The sequence below is a fragment of the Lampetra fluviatilis genome, chromosome 11, assembly GCF_964198595.1.
Source record: "Lampetra fluviatilis chromosome 11, kcLamFluv1.1, whole genome shotgun sequence".
Lineage (NCBI taxonomy): Eukaryota > Metazoa > Chordata > Hyperoartia > Petromyzontiformes > Petromyzontidae > Lampetra > Lampetra fluviatilis.
This window is the reverse complement of record NC_136285.1, coordinates 12,196,537-12,224,399: the sequence shown is the minus strand read 5'-3', so window position 1 is coordinate 12,224,399 and position 27,863 is coordinate 12,196,537. Positions and strand designations below refer to the sequence as shown.

Below are 27,863 nucleotides of genomic sequence, written 5' to 3'. Positions count from 1 at the left end.
CACCATCACCACAATGCCACAGCACCACAATGCCACTAAAACTCTGCTGCTACACGACATCTCTCCCCACGCGTGTATTCCCCCACCGCGTCACGCATTGACGTCACACTCGGAAGCCTGAACCCCTTCCTCGGCAGCAAGAGGCAGAGGCGGCAGCATCAGCAGCAGCCAGCGGCGGGCGGGCGGGAGGGAGAGAAGAAGGCAGGAGGAGGAGAAGGAGGCGGTCTCGGTGTCGGCCCAACCCCCCCCCCACCACCACACACACCGCCCGCCCGCTCCTCCCCACCAAGGCTCTGCCTCACAACCCTCCTGCCCCTACCCGCCACTCACACCGCGGCCATGGCGGCAGCCGAACATCGGCTGCCCAGTCCGGACGCCTTCTTGGGCCAGCCTTGGTCGAGCTGGATCGATGCCGCCAAGCTTCCGTCCACCGAGAGTGAGCGACGGCCGGTGGTTGTTGGTGGGCTTGGTGGTGGTGTTGGTAGTGTGGTTTTGGTTTCGTTGTTGGTTGTGGTGGTGGTGGTTGTTGATGTTGACGATGATGTTTGTGGGTCCCGTCGCCGCTTCTTTCACGGCAGCTCTCTCTGCCCGCCTCCTCCTCCTCCCCCATTCGCGGCCTAGGAAAAGCGGCACCAGCTGCGTGCCGGGCTCTCCTCCTAGCATCAGCAGCAGCAGCGTACAACATCGACCGAACCATCAACACACCATCACCGCCATCACCACCACCATCATCATCGTCATCTTTTTGAGGATGTTTCTCTGGGCCCCCTCCGAATGTTGTTTGGTTTTTTTTCGTGGGCCCCTTCAACGCTGCTGCTGCTGCTGAATGCGACGTTTATGTAATTTCCTTGTTATTTTTTTGCGCGCGTTTGTCTGTGTCCGTGTGTGTCCGTCCACTACCCCCCGTGTGTCCCCCGTGTGTGTGTGTCTCTCTCGTCGTACATGTGCCCGTCGCTTCCTTAATGGGTACACGTTGGGTGGTGGTGGGTTTTTTTTATATACACAACCATCGCTGTTGGTATCGGTGGCATCATCCCGATGTAAGAGAGAGGTGGTGTTTTTGAAAAAGCTGGGTTTTGGATGTCTGTCTGTCTAACCACACCACCACCATGTCCCTGTGCACATGGAAGCGTTTTGCTCTGCTCCCATGCATGCATGCTTGTTTTGTGTGTCTCGCCTCCTGATGTGTGCGTGTTGTTGAACATGTGTGCCCGTCCTGCCTTATTACATATTTTATTTTGTACCATGTCTATCTGTTCCTTGCCCCATGTCGCCTTGCGTGTCGCGTGTACTGTGTGTGTCTACTGTGTGTGTGTAATCTTGTCTGTTCTCTGCATCTTGACGCTGTCTTCCTTCTTACGGTCCTCATCCCCTATCCCGTGCAGCTTTTGGTTGTCATCTTGTGTGTGTGTCGTTATTTTGGACATTGTTACTTGCGATGGGCTGTCGGTCCTATGCACATTTAAACATGTCTCCCTCCCAAAGCTCTGCTTGTCAATTCAAGTACAAAAATACAGTATATATGTGTGTGTGTGTGCATCTTTCCATAGTGTGTTTTTTAGTAAAAAAAAATTATGGGTTTATTGTCTGGTCCCATTTTATTTTTTGCAACTTGGGCCTATCCTTGAGTGTTCATGTTCTTGTGTACAGTGTGTATCATCTGTGTGGTATTGATTACGTTCATGGTAACGTGTCTTGCCATTTTTTTACCAAATGTAGCTGTTGTGGTGTGTGATGTCCTCCTCTCCCCATGCATTCTTCTTTTCCTATCCCGCGTACATCATCGTGTTCCATCGGTGTGCATGTTTGTGTGTCTTTGTCCTAATGCACATGTAGTCTTCCTCTTCCTTGTAACTCTGCTTGTAATTTGCGTGTGGCTGTTAACGTCTCCTGTTTTTAAACATATGAACTTGGCCTATCATTCCTTTACATGCTCTCGCGTCCAGCGCACTGTATTTGTTTGCTCTAAGAACATTTTCGCGTGTCTCTCTCTCTCGTCTTGTCCCACGCAGCTTTGCTTGCCATGTTGTGTCTTGTTGCCTATGTGTTTGTGTGTCTATGTTAAACATTATCCATCTCTCTTACTGTCCAAGGAAGCATGGCCCATCACTAATGTGCATGTTCTTGTGTACAGTGTGTGTGTGTGTTAACGAACATTTTTGCATGGCCCTGTCATTGTCCCATGCAGGGTTTAGATGGTCATTAACATGGATATTATTGTGTAATATGTTGGCCCGTGTGTGTATCTTGCACGTGTGTGTACATTATGTTTAAATGTTTGACATTATGGGCCTGCCCTTTGTATAGTATTCACGTTATTAAGTACAGTGTATATGCGAGGTCTACACACACTTTAGCATGTCTTTCTTCCTGTACCTTGTGCTTTGGCCTGTCATTTGCATGAACACTCCTGGTGTATGAACTCTAACGCTGTTTTTTTGTGTCTGCTACCATGTGTTCATATAAAAATGTGTCTCGCCTCATGCCTCCCATCAGTTGGTACCTGCTGCACGTTCTGGGTGCATGTATTTCACAACGGTATGTGTATAATTTGAACACTCCTCTGTGGCAGATATTGTTCAAATGGTAGGGGTGCTCCAGTATTAAAGTTTTAGGTGCATGAGAATGTGCATATGCAAACATGACTATTCGAGATGTGTAATTCATGAAATGTATGTGTGTGTGTGCACTATTCGTCTTGCTTGCAGGGCTACTGTCGAGCGACAGCGTCAAGGATACGGGGAAAAATCGTGAAGTGATGAGACTCAACAGAGACGGTGCGGATCTGTTATTATACCATTGTGTTATTATATTGATGGTGTGTGTTGCAAGTTGTCTGCTTTGGTGCGTTTCATTTTTATGCAAAGTCAAGCGTTGGTTGCCGTCCTGCTGATCTTGTCCGCCGAGGCCAGAAGCAGGTCCTATGTGACCACAACATTTTGTATTCCTATTTGGGTAGCTAAAATGTGTCAATTTTACCCCCAGCATTTGGGATTGACGATTATGCATTCTCCCCTAGATACATTATCCCATTATCTGCCTCCAATTCAGAGTAGACTGCTGTGCTGACTCGCTCGCCTGTTGATTGCTCAACTTGTAAAGATGGACTACTTCTGACACCGCTGATGTGAAGCGTTGACTATATCACTGCTCCTAATGAAGCTCCATTGTGCAATGCCAATCCATTTTTAATGTTTTCCAGAGGGTGATGAACCCAGTAACTCCAGACATGCACCTCTGCTGCTTAGCATACTTCTAAGCTTCTGTTCAATTTTCTTTTTCAATGTCCATATTTCTTTATATTTTGGCAGCTGAGGTACACCGCTTAACTTTCTTCCGTAGGCACAGCGAAATGTTTATTTTAATTATTAAGCAAAGTTTTACAAAGCCTTTCAAACCTGCTCTCGCCAACATCTTTTGTATTTTTTGATCCTGTTCTACGATGCGCAGATATGATGGCATCATGATTGACCGTTCAGGAAAGTTGAGGAGGCTTGGGCAGGACACGTTGCCAGAAGAGATAATGGTCAAGACTAACGACGTAGTGCCAACCAAAGTAGGGAACGTTCCCCAAAAGGACAACCTCTGCTGAGGTGAAGAAATCAACTTTGTAGACTCTCTCGTAGATTCTTGCATCGTGAGATGATGATGGCTTGGAGAGGTATTGATCCAGCAGTAGATGCATCAATGGGTGATGACCATATGAAATAATTTGTAATGGAGTGAAGTTACAGCAAAGAATCTCGCAAGGGGTTTTTCCTAACGCTTTGCAAGAAATGTTTGCAGCATCTCGAGCCATACCTTGTGCTTTTATGCGTGTGTGCGATGGCTGCTCTTGCTGTGAGGCGAGACGGTGCTGATTTAACCATTGTTGCTTCTGTCCGTGCAGATATGCATATATTTGGTTGCTGCCCGGCGCAAGACGAGTTCTATTTGGTGATGTGCAATCAATGCAAGCAGAATATCAAACCACAAGCCTTCCAGTCCCACTGCGGTACGTAGCATCGTCGGTTGTTTGAACACCACCACAGCCCGTGCTTCTTGACTGCTGGCCTGCAGTAACATCTGGTAATCGAGCAGTATATATTTTTTATGAAGCCTGACTGCTGATGAGACCTTGAAGGGTGAAACTGGTCCAGCATTTGCTTGCTTAGGCAATGCTACTTGATAATATTAGTGTGAAAAGTTAACAGGCTGAACTACAGAATAATTTGTTTTATTTGTATATGGAGAGATGATTGAGTTCTGCCTTATTTACAGGAAGCGGAGTTTAATAATTTAGCAGTTTTTGTTTACAATCCTATTCATAGGGGGCAAGACCAATCCTTAAGTATTACATGTTTTAAGGTAATTTAAACTATTTAGTGATCGTGGTGAGTAGTCGTTTTCTTAATATTGAAAGACCAAAATTGTATGTCTTGCTCCAGTATTGCTTATCGCATCCTTTATATAAGTTTGGCGAGATCTCAATTTTGTAACCTGAAAGTCTCCCAAAAGAAGATCGGTCGTGAAAATGTTAGGTTTTTAAATGGCATAATGGTCAAAACTATGTAAAGTGAAACAAAAAATACCCCTTTATCAGTTCAATGTCTCCCCATGCCACTCATGGTAGGTTGTTTGACCATACTTCATCCATGCTGGTAATTGCGGCTTGGTAAAGGGGAAGGTCCCAGGACCTATTAAAATATTGTTTGCAGCTGATGTTGGCCATGCCTGAGAAATCAAATTCAGGTTGCCAGGTTCTTGGTGCGGTGCATTAACCAAAGTGCCACTGCTCCACCCCTAGAAAGCAGCAATATATTTGTCAATTGGAAACAATCTTCTCAACTGCCGCATGTGGTGTTTTGCAGAGAGGAGACATGGTCTACCCAGGAGATCTTCCACGTCGCCCTCTGCACAGTCTCACCTTCAGACTCTGCCAAAGAAACACAAATCGAGTGGCGGCGGAAGCAACAGTAGCAGCAGTCAGAGGGGGGCGGATGGAAGTGTACGGCATCCCAAACCACACAGGGATAAACCCGGAGACAGGTCTTCAGCCAACACGTCCTCCTCACAGGAAAGAACGGTCGGAAAATGGTAAGCACACTTGAGGCTGGTCGTGTTCCCCATCTTCAAATTCACGCTGAACTCTGATTTTGCAGCGCACACTCTCGTAATTGCGTGCAAAAGGCAGCTTTTGCTGGTCTTGCCATGTGCGAAGTGATTTAAATAAATGCATTGATGCAAATGTGTTTTTTCGGATTAAAAATGATAGATGTGGGCAGTTCAAAAAGAACTTGCTAATTTAAAATTAAACAAGATTTTGTGTACAGCTGTCAGTAGAAAAAATGTCCACTTTGTGATTGTGTTTTTTCAAGCGTGCAAGCATCCAGTCAAGAGCGGCTGACCAATCACACCAAGACGGAGAAGGGCCTGGGCCTGTCGAACTTGATATTCACCGCTTCGTCCATGTCCACATGTGGGAAGTCGGCGCCCTCGACCTCTCCGCAGAGGGCACCGTCGCCAACGGCGTCGGGACACAATCCCGCCTCACCGACCTCCAAAGCTCACTTATCTTCCGCGTGCTCGCGACACGGGCTGCTCTCCGCCGGCCTGTCCCACCCATCGCCGCAGCATAGGGCCGGCCTTGCCAACTCTTCCCCTCACCGCTCGTGCCAGTCGTCGTCGGGGCAGCACAGGTTGCACGGCGCGCACCCGCAGGTGTCGCCGCAGAAACTCTCTCACTGCTCCCCGCAGCACAAGCCGAATTCGCAGGGCCCAACATCGTCGGCCCAGCACAAAGCCCAGAGGCCCCTGCACCCATCCCCGCAGCAACAACAGCAACAGCAGCAGCAGCACAAAGCTGGCTTCAGCTCGGGCTTGTCGCAATCCCAGCACAAGAGTGATAAGAGCAGTGCGGCGGCGGCAGCGACGACAACAGGCTTGCAGCAGAAGCAGCCGCAGTCGTCCCCGCAGCACAAGGCGAGTGGCCACTCCGGTGCCGGCGCCCCCACGGGGAACGCTGCATCGCAGCCGAAGTCGTCGTCCGGCGGCTCCGGCTCTGCATCAACAGGACTGCTCAATTCGTCGCCGCAGCGGCCGCAGCACAAACCCGGGCTGCCCAAGTCGCAAGTGCCGACCCACTCCTCTCCACAGAAACTCCCTCATCCATCTCCGCAGCACAGCAAGCCCGTCCCGGGACTGTCGGCCTCCACTCGGCAGCCGGCTCAAGCAAAGGGCTCTGCCTCCTCCTCCGCCGCTGCTTCGCAAGCGCAAGCCGCATCGAGTTGCGCGGCGGGACAGCAACAGGCGTCCCCGCACGACCGGCACGTGCCCCCCTCGCCGGGCCACCCGCACAGGCCGAGCTCTGCCTCGCTGACCACTGCTCAGGAGTCTTCGAACTCTCTGGCAGCACACAAAGCGGACGGGATTCCGGCGGCCCAGGGTCACTCGCACGCGCCCGGTTCCACGGCAACGTCGGCCACGCCGGCGGCCCGCTCGCCAGAGCACAAGCCGCCCTCCGGCAGCAAGAGCGGCGCCCTGGAGCCGAGCCAGAAGGCGAATGGAACGAAGAAGATCTCCACGTACAAGCGGCTGCAAGGTGAGGCCCCCCCCCCCCCCTAGCCACCTTTTTATTTTAGGTGCTGACTTTTGGAATTTGTCAAAATACATTATGGGATGGTCTAGATTTTTATTTAGTACTTGAATCAGGTGTGGGGCAAAGTACTGTTAAATAACTAGACTTTTTTTGTTTATATAGTTATTTTGCTGCTTTATTCAAGAATTCTGACCGTGCATTTGCTCATTTTTTCTCTTTTGTACGTCAAAAGTTGAATTTTTAAAATATTTATATGGTATAGATATAATTGCTGTCATTGACTTATTGTTACAACAAAAATACAAAATAGATGTGTAAAACAGTTGCTATTTATGCAAGCTTGTTTCTGTTTTGTATATAATGCATAGCTTGACTCTATACTTAAGTTGCATTTTGAGGAGTTTTATTTTTTGTTTATTTAACAGATCGGGACTTTGATCCAAACAGCCATTGTGGCGTGTGGGATCCCCAGTCGGAGAGGCAATGCACACGCTCCCTGACCTGCAAGGTAGGCGGCTGCATCCCAAGTCAAACATTCCCCTCCGCGTAGCCGATTTTTAGTGCACCTAAAAGGTGCTTTCACTGGTAGATTGTCGACCTCCAGCTTTGAACGCAAGGCCGTGTGAAAGTGTCATGGGCCGTAGGTGTGTCCCCCCCCGTCCACCCGCTCCTCGTCCAGCTTAACGGTTTTGCAAAAATATAATTTATGTAGCTGATCTTAGAACAGGTGTTCCAGTCGATTTTTGCCTGTTATTTGTCTCTTCTCCACTTGGTGGTGGTGATGTTTAGTCATGGTTGGCCAAATAGTGAAATTGTTTATGAAATCCTTTCTCCTGGCTTTTATTACTTCTCGGATTTATTGCTGCCGCATCACATCTCTGTGACTCGGACAGCTTGGCTCACGAACTTCAGCCTTGACTTCCCACTCTCGCTTACAAAAGGGATTCTATTACCATCGCATCAAGTCTTTCCACTGGCTTCATAAGCATCTGCACGTCAAACTACATTTTCACCTCGTATTATCTTTAAAAAATTCTTTGTGACCCTGCTCGTTGCTCTGGTCAACGTCTTGAGATGCAGTTGCATTTTTAGACGCCATTTATAAATCCTGTCAGGTGGTAGGACAACAAATAGATTCTTAAATTAATCCTCTTTTGAGTGTTATTCTCTCATGTTTTGGTGCATTTGCTCCTGATATTCCAGTTTTTTGCGCATGAAGCCAAACACTCATTAATGGAACGGGCCAAACGTGTCCATGCAGGGACCCTCCTGAATCGATCGTGAGACTCGGTGAGGCATTCCTGGGTAAAATAAAAGGGTGTTATTATTTATTACTGGGATAAAGGAGGCTCGACTCCGATCGTGAGCAGCAAGACGACTCCATTTTTACGCAATCAAATGCAAAAACTATTACACCTGCCTGAAACGTAACAGTTATTGGAGCATATGTTCTTACAGGGGTTGCCGCAACACATCTGGGACCTCATTAAACCTAAATCTGTTTATAAAAGCCTCGGACCAAATCGCCAATAAATGCACCTCGCCTGGTCAAATTTCCTGAAGCCAAGCGAGCTTGGTTAGTACTTAATTTGGGAGACTAACCACTGAGCCAAAGTTCCCCCTCCACCCTTACTACAACTAATTTGTATAAATAACCACAGTCACTTAGGCAATTGAATGCCTTTAATTGTAAGCCCCACAAATCTTTAAATAGCAATTCAAAGATTACACCCCTGTTATTTAACGTTATTCATTGTTTTTCTTATTGGGTAATGTAAAATCGTACAATAAGTAATGTGACCCTGCATGACCATCAGCCGGCTTCCGTTGTTCGACAACGTGAACTTTCCAACCCTCAAATAAATTTCTTCTGATGCTGCAGTTGGGAATATTGCTTTATTATCGAACCCTTACCTCCCTTATGTCTGTTCTTCCTTCCCTATGGTTTGTTTTGCTTCTTATCTGTTTTACTATACATGGCCACGGCTGCCAAATGAGACTGGAACGCAACACCGGGTCGGGGGTTTTCCGCTTCGGCTAAATACCACCGGAAAACATTGGTCCAATAGTGTTTTTTAGTAAACACTTGTTTGTGTTTATTTATTACCATATACTGTACTCCAGATATGTAATCCTTTCTTTCCCGCACCCCCCCCCCACCCCCAGCAATTGCATCAATCGTGACTCCTTTTTAAACTTTATCACCATTATAGCGAAACCTGTGGCTGCATGTTTCTCATGAACCCATTAACAATATTAACGTCACCCCCCCCCACCCAATTCGATCAATGGTTGCAATTCGAAGCCGTTATTGCCTCGTGTTTTATGGTCTCCTTTATTGTTTTTCATGTTGTGAAAATTTACTCCGTTAACCTAGATGTACCAATACTACCATATAGTCCACATAAATGCATAAATAAACTCCTTAAAAAACGTTTTTTTTAAACAACGGTGTTATTAACAACTTCGTTTAACTCTCGATTCAGAAGTTTGTCAATGGCGCCTGAGACGCGCGGCGCCTGCGTTTTTGCGTGAACCGATTCCACAGTTTAGGGACCGCGGCGTTTTTGACCTACACAAAAATATGACTAAGCCGTCCATACAAAAATTGTAATTCCTTGAAATTAGGCAATTAATTGATTTTGATACAGGCATGCATTGTCTCCGCATCTGAGGTACATGTGCAAATTTTTTACTTGATTGGACAACAGGAAGTAGACTAACTTTTGATTACGCGATTTGACCACGACAAACACAAGTGAAGTTAAATCAATCCGTTTGAAAAAATTTTTTACAAACGGTTTAAATGTATGTATTGCAAGAGTCGCTGAATCAATGCATCGTTAAACCCACCCATGTTTTGTTCGTGCATTGTTGTTAGGACTTAATTCTCATACATGCCTAGTTTAGCATGCCGTCTTTCGACCAATATCATCCATAATGCAAGTTTTTTTTTGGGTTTGATTGCGTAAATGTATAAATGTGTCCGTTAAACCCGCCACCACCCGACACCGCCAATTAGGAAGGTTTGTCACGTAAACAGAACATGCCATAGCGTTACTAGTACAACACCGGTGTGTTTGAGAGCAAATTTGACAACATTTACAATCTATATTATGGATTTACATGCCTACTTTTAAGTTTTTTTGTCTTTTCTCCGACTGCTATCGGATATCCATGTTATGAGACCCAAGTTATATTGTGAACTTTTGCAGAGCATTGCAGACCCTTCATGTTACCAGAATAGCCCAAGCAAGTGGATGACGGAGCTACCTTGTTTTAAAATCTCCCAAGTGACTTCTAATCCACAGAGTCGGGTGCAGGAATTTTCGACCTACCCTGCCACAGAGTCCTGATCCATCGCATGACCGTAACATTCAAATGGTTAGATCTCAGAGCTGGCATTTTGGCACTCATTATTGACCAGGCTTAGACCATCAACTTCACAACCTGGGATCGAACCTAGGGTCTAAATGTGCCAGCTCGACACGGACTTCTTGGCTTCCTGTCCTCCAGCCTACTGTAAAGTGCCTTATTCTTCCTCGCCTTTAAAATCTGTCGAAGGTGAATCAACTGTTGCGGTGCCTTTATGTTCTTCCACTGCTACTTAAGAGCAAAAGCCATTTGTAGACGTGGCGATGCGTGATTTGTGTGTCGCGATGTAGACGCACTCTCTGAGCCAGCGACGGGCCGTGCCGGGGAGGAGGAAGCAGTTCGACACGCTGCTCGCCGAGCACCGGGCGCAGTCGCGGGAGCGCGAGCGTGAGAAGGAGCTGCAGCAGGCGCTGCGGGACTCCGCCGCCCAGCACGCGCCCCACAGGGCGGCGCAGACGCCCGCCTCCACCCTGTCTCCCGCACGCGCCAAGCCCAGCACCATCACCAGGTAGCCACGCTTGCGGTGCCCCCCCCCCCCCCCACCAGCTTCGATGCTGGGTGCACGTGTCTAGGTCCTCGGGTAAGTACTCCTGTAGGTTTTTACGGTTGTGCTGTAATTCTGTCTTGGGGTTCTACCACTTGTCGATCGGCGTGTCTGAGGTTAGGACCACGTGCTGGGAGGAATTCGGTTCCTGAAGGAACTCCCAGCAATTGGAGTCGTATATCGGACATGCCAAAGAATGTTGAGAGGATTGTAGGGTAAAAGGTGTGGATAAAGACTCTTTGAGAGAGCAAAAATTGGGAAGGTCTTCGATCACACAGGAGCTCCCCTCGTTCAAGTCCTTTATTTTGCTGTCTGTAGTACAGACGGCTGGAGAAAGAGAAATCCTAGACGATGGAGGCAGCAGAGAATGCATCTGCCATTTGAGCGAAGGTTAGCCGAGGACTTTGACAGGATACCTTTGTTGCTGGAGAGTAGAATTTAGATGACATTGGAGCAGTAGGTTGGATACGAGTCCGTGGAGGATCTTGAGGACTGACATTGATCTTGCAGTTGACATGGGCATGGATTGAGAGCAACTGAAGGCATCGGAGGATTGGAGTGAATGGTTTTCTTTTTTATTAGGTGTAGGTGACGTCTGGCAGAATCGTTTTGGGTCCCCCTTGACTTTGGAAGAGGCATTTTGGGAGGTTAACAGGAGGAGCGTTGCAGTGGTCCATTCGAGATTATGTAATGACGATGAAATGAGTGTCTTGATAGCGGATGCAAAGAAATGGACCGTGCAGGTGATGTTATGCAAAGTGGGGAGCGATGGGAAGTGACCCAAGGCTCATTCTATGCCGACCCTTAAACTGTTCGGGCACACTTTTTTTTTTTTTCCGGCTTCTCGTTCGCACCTTGACGACGTCTGCATGACCCCCGCAGTCCTTTATTGAGCATACTGTCCACAAATTGCTACTTGGTTTACCTCCCATTGATATATAAATCTGCTTTGAGAAAATGCCCCATTCCACAGACACGGGCACTGCTCAAGGTCACCATTGACATTCTTATGGGTTTGAAAGAGGTGGGTGGGGGGGGAGTTGGAGAAATTACTGCAGGAGTCGTCTTTGATTTGTTGGCAGTGTTTGACACTAGGCTACGGTGCGCTATCGCAAACGCTGAACTTACAAGTTGAGTAATACGGTTTTTGGTTTAAAAATTATCTTGCTGACCTCAATTTGTGCATTGGGGAAAACATCTGAATGCAACAGATTGTTATTTTTGTGGTGTACCACCCAGAGCTTTGTCCTTGGCTCTACACGAATTCGGTGTTTATTTAGTACGACAACGTGAAAGATCGGAATGTGCCCAATTTTGTCAGACCTTGCAGAGCCAAGCAGGTTTGAGCCTGGATAGCACTTGCATTAGTAACCACCGTGCAAAAAAAGAACTGATGGTAGATGGTGTAGAGGGCATTGCAGCAAAATCAATTCTTCTGTACTCTGCCCCCTCCCCCACTTTCACCAACCTGCACTCTTGAAGTATGGTCAAGTATAACCCGCAAGACTTGGAGGGAGACCCTCCTGCAGCAGTGGATTGACAAATGGCCTGTACATGCAAATATTTGTCGCTATTCACATTTTCTGTATTTACTTGTTGGTGCCAACTCATTCTTGACCAATATCACGTGAATGTCTGCACAGAGATATTTAACATTTGAAATCTCGATGGCTTGTGCGAAATAAAACGATGCTTGACATCTTTTGGGATTGTTACTGTAGTTGTCAGGTATTAATGTTCATACTTGGGACCATTGCTGGCAATTTTTCCTGCCATCCTTGGATCCAAATACCTTGGAATCTGACTTAATTTTGGCATTCCTTTCTAGGCTCTTAGTAATATTGTTAGTTTAACTTGTATACATCATGTTGCCAGACTATCTTGCTTGCTTGCTCCAAACTTATTACATAAATGATAACTCCTTGCTATTTTTGTCTGGACTCGAAATTGTTATTTGTTCGGGCTTCCAAACATACCCGCACCTTCAATCGGTGCAAAATTCAAGCATGAAACTTCTTTGCTCTGAGATTTATGCTGGTTACCTGTTGAATGTTGAGTACTGGATATTCCAAATAAGTAGCTGCTCCACAATTTAATAGACCTTCGCATTTGTCTGCCTTGCAGCCAAACATCCTTGCACATGCTCTTAATAAACTGCAAGCAGGGTTAATTTTGTGAATGTAATTATTGACAAATATTTGTTATCTTTTTATTTTTGTCAATGGTGGCTGAGGTGGATTAAAATCATCAAGGATACTGACTACTGCTACCCACAAGGTCTAAGCCTGCCTGATTTATGACGAAGTTCGCTAGTCTGACCATGAAGACGCACGTTAAGAATAATTCGGTAATACTATTAGAATCTAAAGAGCACGAAGTAAGGTCGACCATTTACTACAATAATGAGCCAAGAATGTCCTGTGTCCCTCGCATGACGTCACGCCATGTCGGCCAGCCCCCCTCATTAATAATCATGAGCCGGTGACGTCACTCCACATCGAACAGCCCCCCACATTAATAATCATGAAGGTGACGTCTTCCAAATGGACCCCCCCCTCCATTAATAATAATTAGCGACTGACGTCACTCCACATGGGGGGGCGAGGCGCCTCCTCCCCCTTCCTCGGCGTCAACTTACAACCCTCACTACAAAGGCAGAACTCTCGCGTCACGTGATCTCCGTAACGCTATTGAGACACATAAGTAAAAAGGACGTCATGATGAACAAGGGATTATAACCTTTAAATGAACCAAGTCTGTCACCGCGGCCTTACAAATTGCACACGAATTGATGCAATGAATATCACGTCAGGGTCTGCTTTTTGCTTGCAAGTTTCAGATTTACTGAAATACGCCCGTCCTGGTAAAAGACTAGTAATACTATAATTGGCTATAGTGTCTATAAAAAGATTTACCGAGTTGACTGATTGGCTGGCCTGATAATGCACCATTGTAATGACCAAGTGTGTACAAAACCGTTGACTGCTTTAGTCGACTAGACCAAGATAATTAACGGATTCTTCTGCACGTTTGAGAATTGACAAACTCCACGTTGTCGGCTAGGCCAACTGACCTGAAATTAAAATTTCCGGCAAACAACATCAGCAATCGCAGGTGCCTCGTGCCACCATCAACACTGGAGCGGACTTTTGGTATAATGGGGCTGAAGTTCTAGAAGGGTCCGCCTGACCCATAATTCGGTGCATTTACGAACTCGGAAGTATTCAAATTCTCTGGTCAGTGACTCGTGTGAATTATGACTAAATGGGCATCTACCGAATGTTTATTGTGACGTTGTATTTATTGGTATAGTTTTTTCTACTTGTTAGATTTTGTGGAAACTTAATTCGCATGTCGTCTTTTATAAGCATTTTATACGCACTTGGTGATGTAATGACATGTGAAGTACGGAAACATATTAAATGTTTATTTTATTTTTGTCAGCCCCTGCAGGGTGATGGGTTGATTCGGTCACCACCTGGGATTTTAACTTGCAGCCTTTTCTGGCTTGTGAACCATGTGCTATAACCATTGCACCTCCTTCCCCCACACATACATGGACACATTTGAATTAATCTTGTAACACGAACTTGATGCACACTGCAGTGACCACTGGGAATCTTGATGACCGTCGGCTGCCATACGCTTGAATCGTTTGTCATGGTGAGCCTTCTTGTTAAGAGTAAGCCCAAAAGGTTTTGTTTTGCAGCAAAAGGCGCTGTTGTGCTTGCCATCGGTTTTCCCATCATGCTTTTGGTGTCACGTGACCTCGCCTAATACTGCTTATGTATTGCACGTGGCCAACTGGAGAATTGTGGCCGTTTTAGTTTAGCTGGAAGCGGCACACCGACAACTGTATTACCGGTGTTATCCTTGCGATGAATCCTCAACTACAACATTTTGGTATTGGTGCCATTCTTTTTATGGCACAAGGATTTCCATGCAGTGCTTCATAGATGCGTGTGTTTTGCCAATAGGGGGCGATAACTTTACACTCAAGTGATCTGTACTGTTAACAAGGGTGATCACCTCTACTCTGCACCACCTAAACGCTGCAACAAAGTCAACGGTGCAAAATGGGCAACCACTCGGTCAGACTCGTGATTTCGTTCGGTTGAACCTTTTCCCACCCGCAGGCATTCGAACAGCCCGTCTTGCCCGGGCCCCCCGGAGCCGGCTCCAAGCCCACCGGGGTTCTCGGTGGACATCGGCAACCGAGTGTGGAGCGACGGAGAAGAGGAAGGGCCCAATGCGGAGCCGCCCGAGAAACTGGACTGCCAGTACTCGGGCAACCACCCTCGCCCGCACGGGGTAACGGCGCGAAACCACTAAGCGCGCACGCATGCACCGGTCCAATATGGCCATCCGGTTGTTGTGACCCGCAGTACCGCTCGCATTGACATATATTTTTTTCTGTGCAGCCAGCATGTGTTACCAGTCGGTTGCTTGCGTTGAAAGCAATGCAAACCTTTTCATTGGTAGCACGTGGGCCATGTTTTATTCACGGTCACATCCACAGATGTTTACGGGTTCACAACACCCACATAATGTCGTAACGTCTGGAGACGTGACATGACGTCACGTGGCCCACCAGCACATGCCACCTATGATTGTGGCAGTAAATATTGTTGGAGACGCCTGTGCATCGCAAATGTTGCAGTCTTGAATCCCTCCCCACCCCCCCCCCCCCCCCATCATACACACACACACACACCACTGTTTTGTTACTGTGGTCGCGTTTTAATGGCCACACTCTTCAAGGTCCTCCATGAACTCGCCCCTGCCTGACGCTCCGCTCCCTCATCTCTACCCCTCCTGTATGAACTCTCCTACCTCTCTTCTCATCTTGCTTTATTCTTCTTTATGATTCCTGATAGCTCTCACTTCTCATCTCTCTCTATTCCCCTCCATGCATTGTCCACTCCAGCAACGATGGCTTTTTGTCGAAGCCCACAGTCAACCCTTTGCTCAGTGGGAGGTCGCTCTATCTCCTCTGCTGCCTCCATAATCTGGAACGCCATTCTTCCCAGGTATCTGTGCTGTCAACCAACTGCTTCTGGTCAAGTCCAAGCTCAAGACATTCCCTTTTTTTCCAATGAATGTCTGCTTCTCTCCGAATAATAAATATGGCCACCGTTTCCTTGCACTCTCATGAGATGTGGTCACGTTTGTACGCCATGTAAATCCATATTTCATGATATTGTATTGCTCTGTGCGGCAGCACTGCACGCTTGGGAGCTGCTGGATTCCGTGTCCGCATAGTGCCGCGTCATCTGGATTATTTCTCCTTGTGCCGCAGTACTGCACGTTCGGGAGCCGGAGGCTGGACAGCAGGTTTTACGCGTATGACCGGAGGTGGGATCGTTGCAGAGGTGCACTCACCTCCATGACGGAGAGGCTCCTCAACGCCCAGCTGTGGCGGTCAGTTCTCTCACTGCTGTCCCGTTTTGCACTTATTCACACACCCAATCGGACAATGGACAACTGTGTCAATGGCATGGGCCATCTAATGTACAGGCGGTTCGACAGCATTGGGGCCCAGGTGCTGTGCAATACAGAGGTGCGGTGGGTAGACGGAACGGAAGGTAGGTGGGGACACAAGCACTAGCGTTTGGCTAGAGACATTGGCAATACTTGCTTTTGGGCATAGGCAATGCAGATGTTTGTGGAGGGTAGCAGATTTTGTTTGTTTGTTTTAGACTTGTGAAGCAGCAGTGTCCAGTTCTGCAGTCGGGGTGGCTGTGATTTGATAGGCGCGTTGTGTAAACTGCCCATGAGACACCTTGGCCTGCGTCGCTGGCCATGCGCGCTGGCATTGCACGTCATCGGCAGTCGGGGGACCCGGGGGGAGAGTGAGACGGTGGTAGAACACGGGGTCCCATTTCATTCCTTGTGCGAGGACCCATGCCAACTACGCTACTGGACCGTGTGTCCTTGTGCTCTTTCTAATGGTCTCTTGTTATGCTCTTCGCATATTGTAATCATCTGTACGAGGTCACTTAAAATATTTTCTCGGAAACCACATAACCCTGGCGCTTCAAATCGGCTGCGGTGAAATATGCCTACCCAATCGCACTATACTACAGATCTGTGGTTTTGGGGCAAAATTGGCAATGAAACTCTTCCAAGAAGTCATTTTACTTTTCAAAAAACGAATTAAAGTTTATGTTGCAGAATTGGCACAATTAATGCTTGTTCATTAATCCGACGTTCGGCTGTGCGGCTGGCTTGCATGTATCTTGGTTGCATTCTGTTGCACATCATCGCGGGTTAAACTGCAACTTCATTGCTTCTGTTTCACAATACGGAAGAAATTTGAACCGTTGATCATATCCCATGTTGTGAGGTTTGACTTTGGTTTAAAAAAAAAAACATATTTGAAAAAAATGTGCTTTACCCCAAATCTATTGCGATTGTGCCATCGGTGTTATGTCATTCGATGAAGTATCTAATTCGGATCTCTCCTGGCGTGGCGACCGATCCCCTTTTTGTGAGAGAGCAGCCCACGAATGTGGAGGTTTGCAGCTACCTCTCGTTCCTTTTTTAAATAGGCTTATGCTTCACACAGTAGAGGGCACACTGTCCGCCTTCCCATTGTCGCATGAGCGTCAATAGATCTGTTTTAATAAATCTGCACCTTTTTAAATTTTGCCAAATTTAAGTGCAGAAACCTGTTTAATTATGCCTTTTCTTTCGTGCAGTCAGTGGTGACCCTGGGGCAGAGATCTGTCAACTTGCTACACTTGAGAACCCAATTTAATTGCAGGTGGCAGAAGCCTGGCATTGCACCCAGGCTCCCCCTGTAGTGCCAGCTCAGCACCCTGACCTCTGAGCCACTTAAGCCACCTCCTCTTGATTAATTCTTATTTACACGCGTTGATACACTCTTTGGTTCTTTCCGTAAAGTCACCGTAGGTAGAAAAAAATAATAGATCGTGAAGTGTCGATCGCAACAACCAAGCGACCGTCTTCAGGTAAAAGAGTCTCATTCTTTCACCTGAAGACGGTCGCTTGTTGCAATCAACGTCGTGATCTATTATTATTTTTCTACCTACGTGACTTTACCGAAAGAACCAAAGAGCATGGATTCCTGCAGTCACGAAAGCTTCAAATCAAGATTGATATTTACACCTCCAGTTTTTATTGGCAAGTTAGACGTGTGGATTTGCTCGTTTATCTTTGCATGGCTGCCTTGTGTTTTATGTAATAAGACCAAATAGTTAAAGCACTTGTAGATAATGTACCTAGGATTTGTGTCATGGTCTGTCTGCTCTAAGCTCTTGAGCCAGATGGCCACTTCCCCATCTTAATGTCTTCCTTTCTCCTTCCAGGAAGATCCCTCCGGCGGCGGAATGCACCGTCTCGTCCCCCCCTCCTCCGGCGCTGGGCTGCATGCTGCCCTCGGCGGGCTTCCCACAGCTCTCTTTCCCCCCCACGTACTTGCCGTCTGTCGCGGGCCACGCGCCCATGCTGCTCAGTCCACCTCCGGCCTTCCTGAGTCCCACCGAGCCCACGTTCGTCGGCGGACCCCCGTCAGTTTCCGGCGTGCCGTTCCCCGTCGGCGCGCACGGCGCCACCTTCGGGTTCCTCGACCCCGCGCTGGGCACCGGCCTCAAGCCGCCCGCCGCCCACGCGCTGGCGCCGCCGCACTCCATCCCGGCGGCTGGCGGCGGCGCTCTGACGGGCCCCACGTCCCGGCCGACGAAGCACCGGCTCGGGAAGTCCGCAAAGCTCAAGGATGGCGGCGGTGGCGGCGGCGTGACCGAGAAGAAAGCGCGACACTCGTCGCCGTCGTGCTCGCCTGCCGAATCGCCGCGCCAACAACACTGTGCGGGGGCCGTCGGGCCGGGGGGCGGCAGCTCGACGAGCCTCTCCCCGGCCTCGCCGCCCTTCACCGGCCAGGGAGGCGGTGGTCACAGCACCAGCAATGGTGGTGGTAAGCCCGAGACGGCGGGCAGGACCGGGGTAGACTCGATTCGGCAGATGAGCGTGGTTGTAAGCAGCATCGACTCCTCCGCGGACGTGGCAGGAGCAACGGCGCCGCCAGCGCTGTCGGCCGCGAGTCACCACCAGCCAGAGGACCTGAGGCGGCCTTCGCGGGTGGCCAGGCCGCCGCCGCCCACACCGCACCACCAGGCGGAGGAAAACCGGCGGCGCTCGTCCCAGCCCCCGCCGAGCTGCTACGGGGAGGACGGGAGAAGGACCGGGCAACCCCCGCAGCAGCGAGTGGAAGAGCGCAGGAGGACGACGGCTCACTCTCCACCGCCTGCGCCTCCGCCGGCCACCGCCACCACCGCGCAGCCTGCGGAAGGGAGGAAACGGAAAGCGCCCAGCAGCCCCAAGCCGAGCAAGGCTTGCAAGTCGTCGAGCCTGAACAGCGTGCACGGCAAGAGCCCGTCAATCTCGGGGATGCCCAACAATAGCATTGTCCAGCAGGTGCGTTCTTCTGCCACTCGCGTTGGCCGCCGCGTGCCGTTGTAGCGCTTCGAGGCAGTGCGACATGGCCCTTGACAACTTGGTTTTATATTGCGACTCAATTAGGGTAGTTGATCGAAAAATCGGTTTTCGAAGTCGTGGAATCTATAATCGAATCCGGTGTAAAAAAAAATTGTACCAATTTTTTTTTTGTCCATTTGGAACGCGCGAATGGCCAAGCCGCAAGTGGGTTCCAGTGCGATTTGTGTCAGCCACGCCACGGGCATCAAACGGGGGCACCCAGTTGCAGGTGTCATCAGTCAGTCTTTGGTGTGATCCAACACAGACAAGCGCACGGTGCTGAACTTTTATTGTTAGACCTTTTTGTTATGTGCGGCACACGAATATAGTCATGTTTAATATATTTTTTTCAAGAGATTCTCAAGAGTGCTAATAAACCAAAATTAACCAACCTAGACTCTGCTCCTCCACCTAAGACTGTGGAAAATAGCGGGACATGCTTCACACTTGGTCAACTAATTACAACTCGCCATTATTAGCTGAAATTTAATTTACATTGCGATTGCAATCAATTTCGTCATGACTGATGCAATTCCAATGGTAATTAACCCCAATTGTGATGTGCATCGCAGGAAACATTGCAATGGGGAGTTTTTTTGTGGAGATGCAATTTCTTGTATGTATGAACTTCTTTCGCACCGTACGTAGTCAACCGTTCTAGTCGTAGATGTGGGGGTGTAAGGACAACAAACTGAACACACACACCAGTTCTAAACAATTAGTTTTCAATCCTTAGATTTGAAAGTGTATAGCTCCCAGGTGGCTTCCTAATATTGGAAGGAAGAACCTTGACTTGGAGAGGCGAGTCGACAGCATTGGATGACTTCAGGGAGGGAATATGGGGAGGTATGTAGCGTCAAAGGAACTAATCGACGGAGGGTTGCGTGAGAGCCTTGGTTGCAGTGGAAAGCACGTGTGGGAGGGCGAGTTGAGCGAAGAGCGGTAGGAGGAGACGCGTACGTGGTGGATTGTGAAAACTATGAAGGTCATCCGTTAGTCGACTCTACACTGCATTGAAAGCTTGTGGGAGGGAATGGAGGATTTGGGTGATTGTGGTCTCGTTTTCCAGCTGTGGATTGAAATCCTGGTGAGGTGACAAGGGAAAACCTAATTGCAACAGGAAAAAATGTGTGCAGGCCAGAAAACAGTTGTTTTTTTTACTCGCAAATGTGTGCACTGTGTAAAAGTAAAAAAGCTACCAGCCTTAAGTATTATGAAAGGCCACCAGTTCCCGACGAACTGCATTGTGGTCATGTGGGCAAGGAGTTTTGCGGCAGTGTTTTGGATTTCTAGGTTTTTTTGGGGAGGCCGTAGAGGAAAGTTGCAATTGGTCAAGTCGACCCTGGGATAGAGAAGGCATAGATGGAGAGTCTGCGATGGAAGGAGGCAAGAAAGTGGCAGGTGTGGAAGCAGTTGCAGATATGGAAATGTCTGCAAAGTTGAATGAGAACTTGGGGATTAATGACGACTCCCAAGATTGCACTCAACTCTGCCAAGGCTTTGGTTCCGTTTTGGTGATGTTTAGCTGGAGAAATTGTCGATCCGAGGATGAAACCACATTAAGATGGGTATGCAATTGGACTGAGGTTGGTAATATTGGAGTCGAACGCAGCCCGGTAGGTTAGGACATGGAGAAATAGGAGGTAAGAGAGATGCTTTGTCATTGGCCACAGGTAGGAGAGCAGTCTAGAGTAACCTCGGTGCAAGTCCGATTGTGCTCGTTCATGTAGACCATGGCGGTAGAGGTGTGGGTAAAACTTGGAGATGATGACCCATTTTTTTGGCCTTTTTTGGAACGCATTTTCAGTTTTGTTGATTTTTTTTAAAAATTAGGGTGGAATTAACTTTCCCATTCCGATGACGTCCTTGTAAGTCATCAGTTTTTCTTCAAATTCCATTCCCATGACGTACCTGTAGTCCCTCCCACACTGGAGGGTGTGTGGCACAGTTTGGCGACCGCTATCCTAGAGTGCGGTCGTGACGCTACAGTTCTGCGGTGAGTAAAATTTCCTTTAAAAAATGGCATGGTCATGCCTCTCCTAAATAACATTTACGCGGAAACCGCTTGCGTGTTCCGAGATTCGGCAGTGAACGGGATCCACCCTGCAACTTGCAGATGTCTCGGAACGGTTAAACGATTGATGGCATTAGTTTTGAAGACCAGAGGAGCTGTAACCCAGAAGACGAGATGGAGACATTGGACTAATCTGGTAGTGTATAGTACTTGATTGAATCGGCAGTATGCGGTTGGAGTTTGGTGGGAAGAGGATCAAGGATGACATTACTCTCGGCTTGGCTTGGAGATGACGCTTGTGCTTGTCATTTGCGGTGACTGCTGGTAGAAATGTCACGGCGATTGTGATGAGGTGGTAGCACGGGTGTCCGGAGAAACGAATGAGATGTGAACATCGGGAAAGGTTATTTTTGGTTTTCTAAATTCTGCAGCAATGGATTGTTTTGTGAGTTTTCACTTCAAACTAACTTTAAGCGTGCGTTCAAATTGGCTTAAGATTCAAATGATCTTATGAACTAGGCTATTGTGAATACAATATATCAATGAACTTTAATCATCCTGTCATTGTAATGAAACCATCCCAGAGCGCAGATCCCATTTGGCAGCTGTCTCTGTGTAGCACGAGGTGACTTAACACCGAGCTCGGCGAGGGCATTAGTTTGCCAGTAGGGGGGGGGGGGGTGATGATTGCTATGTGAGTAAGTTGTGGCTTTTTCAAAGAAAATATCTTGATTGAACCTGAGATTTACATTGTCCTAATTATATGGGGAAACTGGAGGAAACTCGTGAAAGAACAGGGGGAGAATGCACCAACTCAATACAAAGGCGCCCGACTTGGGAATCGATCCCAGGTTCTCACTTGTGCCCTGCCGCCCCCAACTCGAGCCACCTCCAAAGGTTGATGTGACAAAGCATGCTTGTTGCTACCTCCAATTTTCAATGGTTAGGCATGTGAAATCATTAATCCATTGGTCGATTTTATTAGCAAGTCTCATGATTTGTCTGACTCCTGCCTCTAATGACCGATTATTTCAATTCATGTATGTTGATTTTTAATTGGTTCATTTGACTCCTCCGGCCACTAGAGGCCATGCTACATTCGCCACTGGCAAAAATATATTTCATTTTTTAATCAAATTTATGGCAAGTTATCTCCATTTTGTGACCCAAGTTGAATCGCTGTAAACCTCCTAGTCAGCACGACCTAACATCTGGAAGTTTGTCCTAGTGTGTGGATTCAGCCTTCCATGCTTTCCTGGGGTCGATAAATCCGAGTGCCACTTTGTGAAAGGTCATTAGTTTTTTTTTGCTTTTGAAAACTTCCCCCATAATATGAATGTGGAATTTCCACATTTTGCCTCTGAGCTTTAGAACGATCAGCACCACTCCACACTGCCTCCTAAATTTTATTGGGAAGCCACCGACTGCACTAACTCGCAGTTTACGTTGAACAGGTTTTGAGTTGTGAATTGACCTTTCGGCAGTCGTGCGTGCAAACACACGACCTATGACCCCGTCCCCTGCAATGCTCCCGATCGGAAGCCGAGGAGGCTTGGCGCCTGGATAAGTGCACGTGCATCGGTGACCAATCTTACTCGCCAGGCAGTCGTAGGTGGCTCTGGGCTCTGCCACGTGGTATCCAGCAGAGGTCCCTGCAGCACAATACATTGTACTATACGTCTCTGCATCCACACATGCTCCTCTGCCCTTTTACCTACCCGCACAGACCAGCATGGTAGTCAAATTAGCTCCCATTACCCAGAGTGGATTGACAGGGGTTGTACTGTACATGTACGCGCGAGGGGAAATGGGTATGCATAGGCATACTTTATTTGGGTTTGCAAAGTGGTCTCAAGACTTAAGGGAATTTTAAGGCATCCCACAATGGAAAGTGGATTTTTTTTTTAGTTGGTGTCCACATAACAACGTTTGGGTTTATTTTGTATGTAGAGAGAGGCAGTCGTGGTCAAATGTAGTAGCCTCCTTTTAGAGAGGTGATGTAATCCCGTTTTCCATTTTCAATGCGACCTCTAATCATTTCGTACACACGCGATATCGATGCTTGTTACCGATATTAATCGGTGAGTAAATCTAAAGACATCTCTAATCCAAACGTAAGATACATTGTATTCATGAATCAATACAATTTTATTTTTATATAAAAGAAAAGTTAACTGAACGCCATGCATTGGCCTCCAAAATAGTGCTGGCAGATATGTGTGTGTGTGTTCCGTGGCCTCGAAACCTAATTAATATGTATTACTCGCCAAGAAAATGTGGTGGAATATTGGTGCAGTGATGTGAATCGCTGCACTATGAACCTGGTGATCTGAGTGATTCCTGACCACGGATGTCATTGGTTGCACGGCAGATGACATCTAAACTCATCCTGTATTCCACTACTCCCCCTTTCCCCAAACCACAATATCCAGCATGGTGACATATTGTCAAACAACCCCCACGTCAAGTGGGAAATGGATGCAAATTCAGAGGAAAGATACTTTGAAACCATCTTTCAGGCCAATTACAGCACCTTTTGATTTCAACCCACTGAAATTTGTGGGAGTGACATTCCAATCGCATAACTGGAATGTCATAAATATCCACTTAATTGTAACTTAAAAGCCTGTTTAATCATTGATGTTTCAGAGGGCACCCCGAGTAATTGTCTATACGGGCTGTTGAATATTTGGATTGCGTCTTTTTCTTTATTTCTGGTCTCTTTTTTTAAAGAGGTCCGTTGGCACAGATCGCAGCACTGAGCCTGTGTTTGAATCTGGATGTCGAAATGAATGATTTTTTTTTTACATTCTGAAGTGTAGCAGTCGTCTCAGCCCAGTCGCCAATGACTGCACGAAATACCTACTAAATTTAAAATTGGTTTTAACTTTATTTGCCCAAATTCCAGCTTTGACCATTAAAACTATTGGTTTAACTTGCCCATGGTATGCTTTTGTTGTAGCAGAGCAATGTGGAAAAGTGCTGCCCCCTAGCGTGGCTGGTGAAGGTCACTTGAGGGCATCCTTTAAAAGTAGTTGTGTGATATCTGCTTCCACGAGCTGCTCGCTTAATGCACAGGGCTGCGCGAGAGTTCCAAAACACCAATGACGTCTCCTGACGCGATCCTGATGGCACAATCGGGATGATAAAATACAAACGCCAGTTTTGTGCACAGTTTCATAGACTTTTAATTGGCTTGTTCTGAAAAAAGATCTACTGATAATGCTCTTTATAGAATGATTTTTAACTGCCGGGGTACATCTACAGAGTGGCAACATTTTTCAGTGGTTGCCGTTTGGTTCTCCTACAGTGGCAAACAAACTTTGCATGTTTGTTTTTTAAATACAATATGCTAAAGTGTGCTTGATATGGCATTCAATCTTGGGTGGGGGAGGGGGTAAATTACGCCTTCTGTAAGGCAGTCACCTGGCACATGTTGACGTTTGTCATGCCACCTTGCCATTGTTGGTAATCTCTCGCCTACGTTTTGGACATTGTTTATCAGGCCAAGGTCCATCGGTGAAGGGTACCGTGTGCCGGTTGGTCGTGTCACCGTGGAGGCCAGCGGCATTCGCCTGGGGGAGCGGCGGAGGGGCGCCTTCACATCATCCCGCCACCCCATCGGTGCCAGACAGGCGCTGCTGCCGACCCCCCTCCCCCCCCCCCCCCCCCCCCCTAACATCCTGGATTCAAATCGGACGGTACGAGAGAGACGGTGCCAGAAAGCCCGGCCGGCTAGCCCCCTCGGCCGGCCGTGCCACCGGCCAACTCGCCGCCTTCAGGGCATCCAAGCGGGGGGGGAGACTCTGGTCTCGGGCTCGTCAGGGGCTACAAACCAAACGTGTGAGACGCCTCCCACCCGAGCACTTTTGCTGTAAGAGGAAGGACTCGGAGGGGGGGGGGGGAGTGTCCGTGAACAATAAAGCAACAGTTCAGGAAGTGTTCCACTGGTTATGTGTCAATATCCGCTCTATGCAGATTCTGGTGAGACCGGTCCGACCCAAAACCGTAAGGGTGTCATGGGCTGGCCTCGAGGAGGGGATTGGTTTGGTGACGGCACGAAGGACTGATGGCGTCGCCGGGCGCGTGCGACGCTGTGCGGTTACGCCGTGATGCAGGATTGCGACGAAGATGGTGCAAGGGGGAGGAGGTTGCGCTACCGGTCGGTGGTATGCGTATGCAGTAAAGTCAAGCGAGGATAAGTAATGAAATCATAAAGGGTTGCTAACACAGCTGCCTCTAAAGTCTCAATGTGGAACAAATCATAGCCGTTAATGGTGCTGGCTGTTAGTACTGTTAGTGTCTCAACAGATTAGGTTTTTTTTTTTACAATAGATGCATTATTTTTGCATCCCTTAAATTTGAATTTAAATAATTTAATGGCAAGTGACCATTTTAAACCCTAATTTATACGCAATTGTGTTTGTCAAACGAAACTTAAGTACAGGGTTAGAAACATGAACTGCACTGCACAGTGTAATCATTTGTAATTAAATTTTTCCCACTTTAAATGTTGCTGAAATTTACAAATTAAGCAAAGTCCCCAAGTTGTAAAGACAATGAAATAAATACCTTCTCACGCTGAAATACAACAATGCCATTATTTATAACTTTCTAAAAACATTAACTACCTTTTTTAGAACAGCCCTTTTTTGATAAGTAAACATTTTGACGACTCCAAAACCCTGACGTTTTCAGTTTGGCGTTTGCAATAGGGGGTGGGAGGCAATGATGTTGGCGGACCCAGTGTCCGATTTTTTTTTGTGTGTGGTGGAGGCAACGTGGTGTTGGCAACTCTGAATGATACAGAGCGTTGGGTGTTTTTTTTTTCACTGTAGCTCTGTCCCGACCCACAAGACCTTGTTTTCCCGTAATCCCGAGCGACACTCTTGAGCTGAACGCAATCGCTTGTGGTGCTGAGGATGCTCTGTCACAAGTAAGAACAATAACGTGGACTGCTTTTGCTTACTGCTGGACCTAGTGTTTGATTTTTTTTGTTATGGGGGAAGGGAGAATAATTTAAAATCAGGACAAAACAACACACCCCTTTTTTCTAAGTTTCTACTTGGTAGAAACTCCTTCGGGGTTTTGTTACATTTTTCAAGAGAACACTAAGTACATATCTGCCAGAACACCAATGCCAAACTGTGACATCACTTTGTAGTGTTTATGCTTTCATCAATCGAGCCTTAGCGTCACCTGGGATTGTGTCCAAAAAAAAGAAAATGACCTTCCACAAGTCACCGTTTAAACACTTACTCCGAGGTGGAAAATCGTCTGCCACAGGTGCACTTTTTTATTTTGAGTAGAGCAGCAGGTGACCATGGATTAATTTTTAAGTGCCATATAGGATTCCTCTTAAATCGCTGGTTAGCATCGCCGTCCAGTCCCAAATTTGCACAGGTTTAACAGCAGCAACACTTTGTTTATCACTACAAGAATAGACTACCGTGAGTGGTGTTTTTTTTTGACTGCGCTCCATTAACTTCTCTCATTCGCATGCACTCTACTCTGCCCTTAGTCACCGGACCCAGACACTCCCGATGTTGATGATGCCCGTTTAATCTGTCACTCCTGAGCTCGAATCATTTTAGTCCCACCCACTTGCCCGGTCACAATGTGGTGGTATTCCACCATCTACGCACCTCCGTTCTCCTGGAAGTCCTATGCACCTTTTGAAAACTGTGACGCCCATGATTTATACACATGCAAGGTGTTGATGGTGGTTATCAACTTCATGTATTTTTGTTTCTGTGATTTTTTTTAAGTGCACTTTTTCTAGAGATGCCATTGACTAACCAAAACCCAGAGCTGGCCAATTGCCACTGATAGAGAACATGACACAGTCAAAATAGGGCAGCTACCTACCCCATTCAAGTTGCAAACGCCACCCATAAACGACAAAGTTGTGTCTGGCAAAACGTGGATCAGAAGGTGACACTTTTTTTTGCTTGGGTTTTTCATTTCTCCGCCCTCTCGACTGGATTACAAATGGAGCAGGCATGCTGTGCAACTGCTTAAATAAACAAAAAACTAAAAAACAAAGTATTCGTTTAAAACATTTTATTTTTTGCTGAATACATTAGGAATACATTTCTTTCATCGTATGATGTAAATGTTTATAATTTAAGTGCACACGTTTGCGCAAACAGTGTAAAGAAAAAATATTTTTAAATGTATTTTTGCACAGAGGGTTAACGTCATGATTTTTAGAATTCAAACCATGAAGAATCCTTTGATATGCTTTTTTTCCTCTCTCCTTGTATTTTTTATTATTATTTATTATCGGATTATTTTTTTTGAAAAGCGAGATTATACAGTGGAAAGTTTACACCACTGGATGTATAGGAGGAGTTGTACTGCGCCTATCCCATCCATGGATCTGGAAACTGCCGCTCGCGTGGGCTCGGTGACGTGTGCTCGCTCGCCGCTAGGCTCAGCGCAGACACCAGCCATGGACTCAAAAAATAAAACAACGGTCCCTTAACTCAGCCATACATGGGTATATAGAATATACCTTGTCTGTTTTGTAATATAAATTAAAATTTAGGAAACTACCTTTTTATGTGTACATATAGCTGCATTTGAATTTGTAGAGAAACTAAATTTTGCCTACTTATAAGCACTATTTTAGCATTATCAGTTCTGTGCAAGTTTATGCCTTATTTAAATCATTGTGGCAGCGACCCATGACAACATGTACATACATATTAAAAAATTTGGGACTCTGCGGATACTGTACGTAAAGTGGAACATCCAAGCGGCAAATGCTTAAATAATTTTCAATGCTGACACTTTGACTTTTTTCGTAGTGCATGCTTTTTTTTTTGTCAAATGCAGAACAATGGGAATTTTTG

General features: G+C 47.0%; 1 protein-coding gene across 2 annotated transcripts; it reads left to right on the top strand.

Moving 5' to 3' along the window:
• The first annotated feature begins 289 nt into the window (after nucleotides 1-289).
• Nucleotides 290-27,863, top strand: LOC144934820 (uncharacterized). Of its 2 annotated transcripts, XM_078861010.1 has the most exons (11): nucleotides 290-436; nucleotides 2,709-2,777; nucleotides 3,890-3,994; nucleotides 4,851-5,076; nucleotides 5,358-6,580; nucleotides 7,003-7,085; nucleotides 10,243-10,460; nucleotides 14,633-14,807; nucleotides 15,796-15,917; nucleotides 17,828-18,932; nucleotides 24,512-27,863. In XM_078861010.1, the coding sequence occupies exons 1-11, from the start codon at nucleotides 340-342 to the stop codon at nucleotides 24,527-24,529; spliced, it is 3,441 nt and encodes a 1,146-aa protein (XP_078717136.1). In that variant the 5' UTR covers nucleotides 290-339; the 3' UTR covers nucleotides 24,530-27,863. The 2 variants fall into 2 exon arrangements, with proteins under 2 accessions (XP_078717136.1, XP_078717135.1); XM_078861009.1 differs by lacking the exon at nucleotides 24,512-27,863 and having other exon boundaries at nucleotides 17,828-19,488.

Excerpts from the sequence above, each read along its gene's own strand:
- LOC144934820 (XM_078861009.1), top strand. The coding sequence starts at position 340 with ATGGCGGCAGCCGAACATCGGCTGCCCAGTCCGGACGCCTTCTTGGGC. Across the intron at positions 2,778-3,889 it reads GATGAGACTCAACAGAGACG|ATATGCATATATTTGGTTGC; the intron begins GTGCGGATCTGT and ends CTGTCCGTGCAG. Across the intron at positions 6,581-7,002 it reads CACGTACAAGCGGCTGCAAG|ATCGGGACTTTGATCCAAAC; the intron begins GTGAGGCCCCCC and ends TTTATTTAACAG.